The sequence below is a fragment of the Gobio gobio genome, assembly GCF_949357685.1.
Source record: "Gobio gobio genome assembly, chromosome: 6".
Lineage (NCBI taxonomy): Eukaryota > Metazoa > Chordata > Actinopteri > Cypriniformes > Gobionidae > Gobio > Gobio gobio.
The window spans coordinates 21,402,362-21,405,765 of record NC_137102.1 but is presented as its reverse complement, the minus strand read 5'-3'; the positions used below and the strand labels follow the sequence as shown (position 1 = coordinate 21,405,765).

At 43.2% G+C, this 3,404-nt stretch overlaps 1 protein-coding gene across 1 annotated transcript; it reads left to right on the top strand.

Annotated features, from left to right (window-relative positions):
* Positions 1–603: 603 nt before the first annotated feature.
* fam78ba (family with sequence similarity 78 member Ba) lies at positions 604–3,404 on the top strand (the record flags this gene model as incomplete). The annotated part of the gene is made up of 2 exons (XM_079819385.1): positions 604–938; positions 2,882–3,404. The coding sequence occupies 2 exons, from the start codon at positions 604–606 to the stop codon at positions 3,402–3,404; spliced, it is 858 nt and encodes a 285-aa protein (XP_079675511.1).

Sequence of the window (3,404 nt, the reverse complement as noted above, 5' to 3'; positions counted from 1 at the left end):
AAGTTTGCATTGTAGCCTAAATCAGATGTACTAATCATCCCTCCCTGGTCGGATCCGTCTGTGTGTCGCTTCTCCCTTTTCAAAAGGAGCCGCATCAACGAAATGTTGGGTAGGTCGTTCACCTGGAGGAAACATAACAAACATACACTCTCTATGCAGCACCGGCTCCCTCTTCAGCACTGACATGCCCGCGCCCAGCAGAAAAACCAGGATCAAAGGGCTCAAAGAAACAGCCGGACGCGTCAATTGGAAGGAGGACGGGAAACAGGCGCACACCGGGTGTCCGATTCGGTGGAGGCCGTATCACATCTGCTGGGGACGAGCATCAAGGGCAGTGCGGCACGCCAGCGCCTCAGAAACAGGCGACACGGATCATCCACACACCCGTAGTTCCACAACACCGCCGTGTTCCCGTTACACATCTCCATCTGTCTCAAAGATGTACTAGAACAGCACACGGGTACTCTGAAATGCAGCAAAACATGTCTTTTTTATAGAAGGCATGCTTTTTATTGCTTTCGCCCAGAGGATTTATCGAGGATATATTGAGTTGGAAATGAAGACGAGGATCTGTCAGCGTTTTTAGGGTTGCAAAAAGTGCCAATGAATATATTGCTTAAACATATCCTCTTTTTTTCGTCATTGGCCACATTGACACCCCTAATAAGCAGGACCATGGGTTGCATTCAGAGCATCGCCTGCAAGCCCCGCATCCGACGGGAGAACATAGTGGTCTATGAGGTCTCAGCCTCCATTGACCAATGTCCGACCATTATTGAGGAGAATTCGCCCATTGTCCTGCGATACAAGACCCCTTACTTCAGAGCATCGGCTGGGATCGTGATGCCCCCGGTTCCTAGAAACGAAACATGGACTGTGGGCTGGATTCAGGCGTGCACCCAAATGGAGTTCTTCAATACATATGGTGATATTGGCATGTGAGTAATCAATAATCCAAACAAACAAACAACGGCAAGCTCAAGTGTCAATATGTTTTATTGGTCGTTCTGTTGAGTTTGTGGTCATCAGTGGTCGACAAATAAGTGAGTATAATGTTGTGCAATTTGACATCTCCACATATCTTTTTAGACTCTTTTCTTAGTATGTAATATTTACTGCAGGGCTGTGTAGCCTACCGTTTAGAATTGAACTGAGAATGCTTTCAAAACTCCTGAATTTGAATTGAAGTATAGGCCTACTAGCAAACAGGATGCAGAATTGCAATTCGAATTGGAAAAAAATCAAATGAAATGCAATTTTCAAAGAAATTTGTACCACTGTATTTTTACACTGTTGGCTTGACAAAACTTTGATACAAGACTTTGAACACGTTTTTAAAGCTTTGAAGTATGAAAGTTTAGGACTTTTAAAGGGATAGTTTACCCAAAAATGAAAATTACTCCATGATATACTCACCCTCAAGCCATCATAGGTTTATATGACTTTCTGCTTTCAGATGAATACAATCGGAGACATATTAAATAATGTCCTGGCTCTTCAAAGATTTATAATGACAGTGAATGGGGGTTGAAATTTTGAAGCCCAAAAAGTGCATCCATCCTTCTTAAAAGTAATCCATATGGCTCCAGGGGGTTAATAAAAGTCTTCTGAAGCGAAATGATGCGTTTTTGTCAGAAAAATATCTATATTTAAAACTTTATAAACTAAAATAACTAGCTTCCGGCAGAAGGCACCAAAAGAGTAACCCCTAGGAGTAGACGTAACATCATGTTGATGTAGGAGTAGCGTAAGCTTTGACGCCTCTAGCGGGTCAAACAAATAGGGCTGGGCAACAAACTTAAGCTCCACTTCTCTTATATCTAAATCGATATATTGAAATTTCTCTTTCAAAATTGTCTTTTTAGACTTAATGCACGACCGATGTTTTGTTTTGCTCTATCTTCTGTTCTTCCTTGTTCGTCAATACGCCATGCGTCGGGTCAGAGGTCACTCTTTAGCCGTAAATCAATGCGTATGGCCGTCTGTCAGAAGCTAGTTTTAAATAATATAGTTTTTACACAAACGCATCCCTTCGCTTCAGAAGGCCTTTATTAACCTCCCAGAGCCGTGTGGATTACTTTTATGATGGATTGATGCACTTTTTTGGGGCTTCAAAATCAAATCCTCTCCCATTATAAAGAGCCATTTATTATCCAATTGTATTCGTCTGAAATAATAAAGTCATATACACCTAGGATGGCTTAAGGGTGAGTAAATTATGGGGTAATTTTCATTTGTAGGTGAACTATCCCTTTAACCCACAATGTATTACCTGTATTGAATTTTTTTTAATTGCAATTGAGTAAAATGCTCTTCCTGTCATTCCACTTCAATTTAAACTTCTACTCACGAATTGAAAGATAGACAATTCTTCAATTCAGGACATGATTTTATGATTTTGCCAAGTAGGATGTGTTCCTGGATAGTTTGTCAGTCCTCCTGTGACAACATTTCAAACAGTGTCCTTACATGGTCTCTTACCATGACCATTAACAACCCATTAAATCTGAGAGAAGTTCTGTTTTTTTTCTGAGAGAAGTTAAGCCCCAGATATAAAACTAACCCTAAAATCCAGGGCAAAAAAGGAGACCATCAGAGTAGGAGAGAAGCTAAGAAAGAAAGCTTAGGAAGAGATAATTAAAATGAGTGGGAAGGCTAACTGAGAAAAAAACACATTCATGAATATTTCATTCACAGCCCTGTGTCTTTTAATCACTGTTTTTCATTATTTGTATGAGGCACTTTGTATTGAGCAGGTCCTCTCACCCACCTTGACCATCTCTATTTACTTACCCTCTTCACCCGTTTGATGTATTAAGGAACTGCCGCTCTTTGGCCTCTTTTATCCTTTCTGACCGCTCATCTTCTTTTCCTTCCACAGGTCCAGCTGGGAATTACCCGAGCTTCGGGAAGGACGGGTAAAGGCCATAAGTGATTCTGACGGAGTCAGTTATCCCTGGTATGGTAACACTACCGAAACAGTGACCCTCTCAGGCCCCACATCCAAGCCATCCCGGCTAACGGTGAGCATGAATGACAACTTCTACCCCAGTGTGACTTGGGCGGTGCCCATCAGCAACAGCAACACGCCCATGCTCACACACATCACCCGAGACCAGAGCTTCATCACCTGGCTGGTGGCGCTAAACGCAGACACCAAAGAGCGCATTGTTCTTCAGACAGTACGCTGGCGTATGCGGGTAGACATTGAGGTGGAGCCTTCCATGCCTCTTGGTTCTCGTGCCAAACTGATGGGACGACCGCACCAGGAACAGCCACACATTCTCAGTAACAATGAGCCTATCCCGCCCAACGCGCTGGGCAGGCCCAATGCCAACGATGCCCAGGTGCTGATGTGGAGGCCCAGGAGGGGACAACCTCTGGTGGTTATACCACCCAAATAG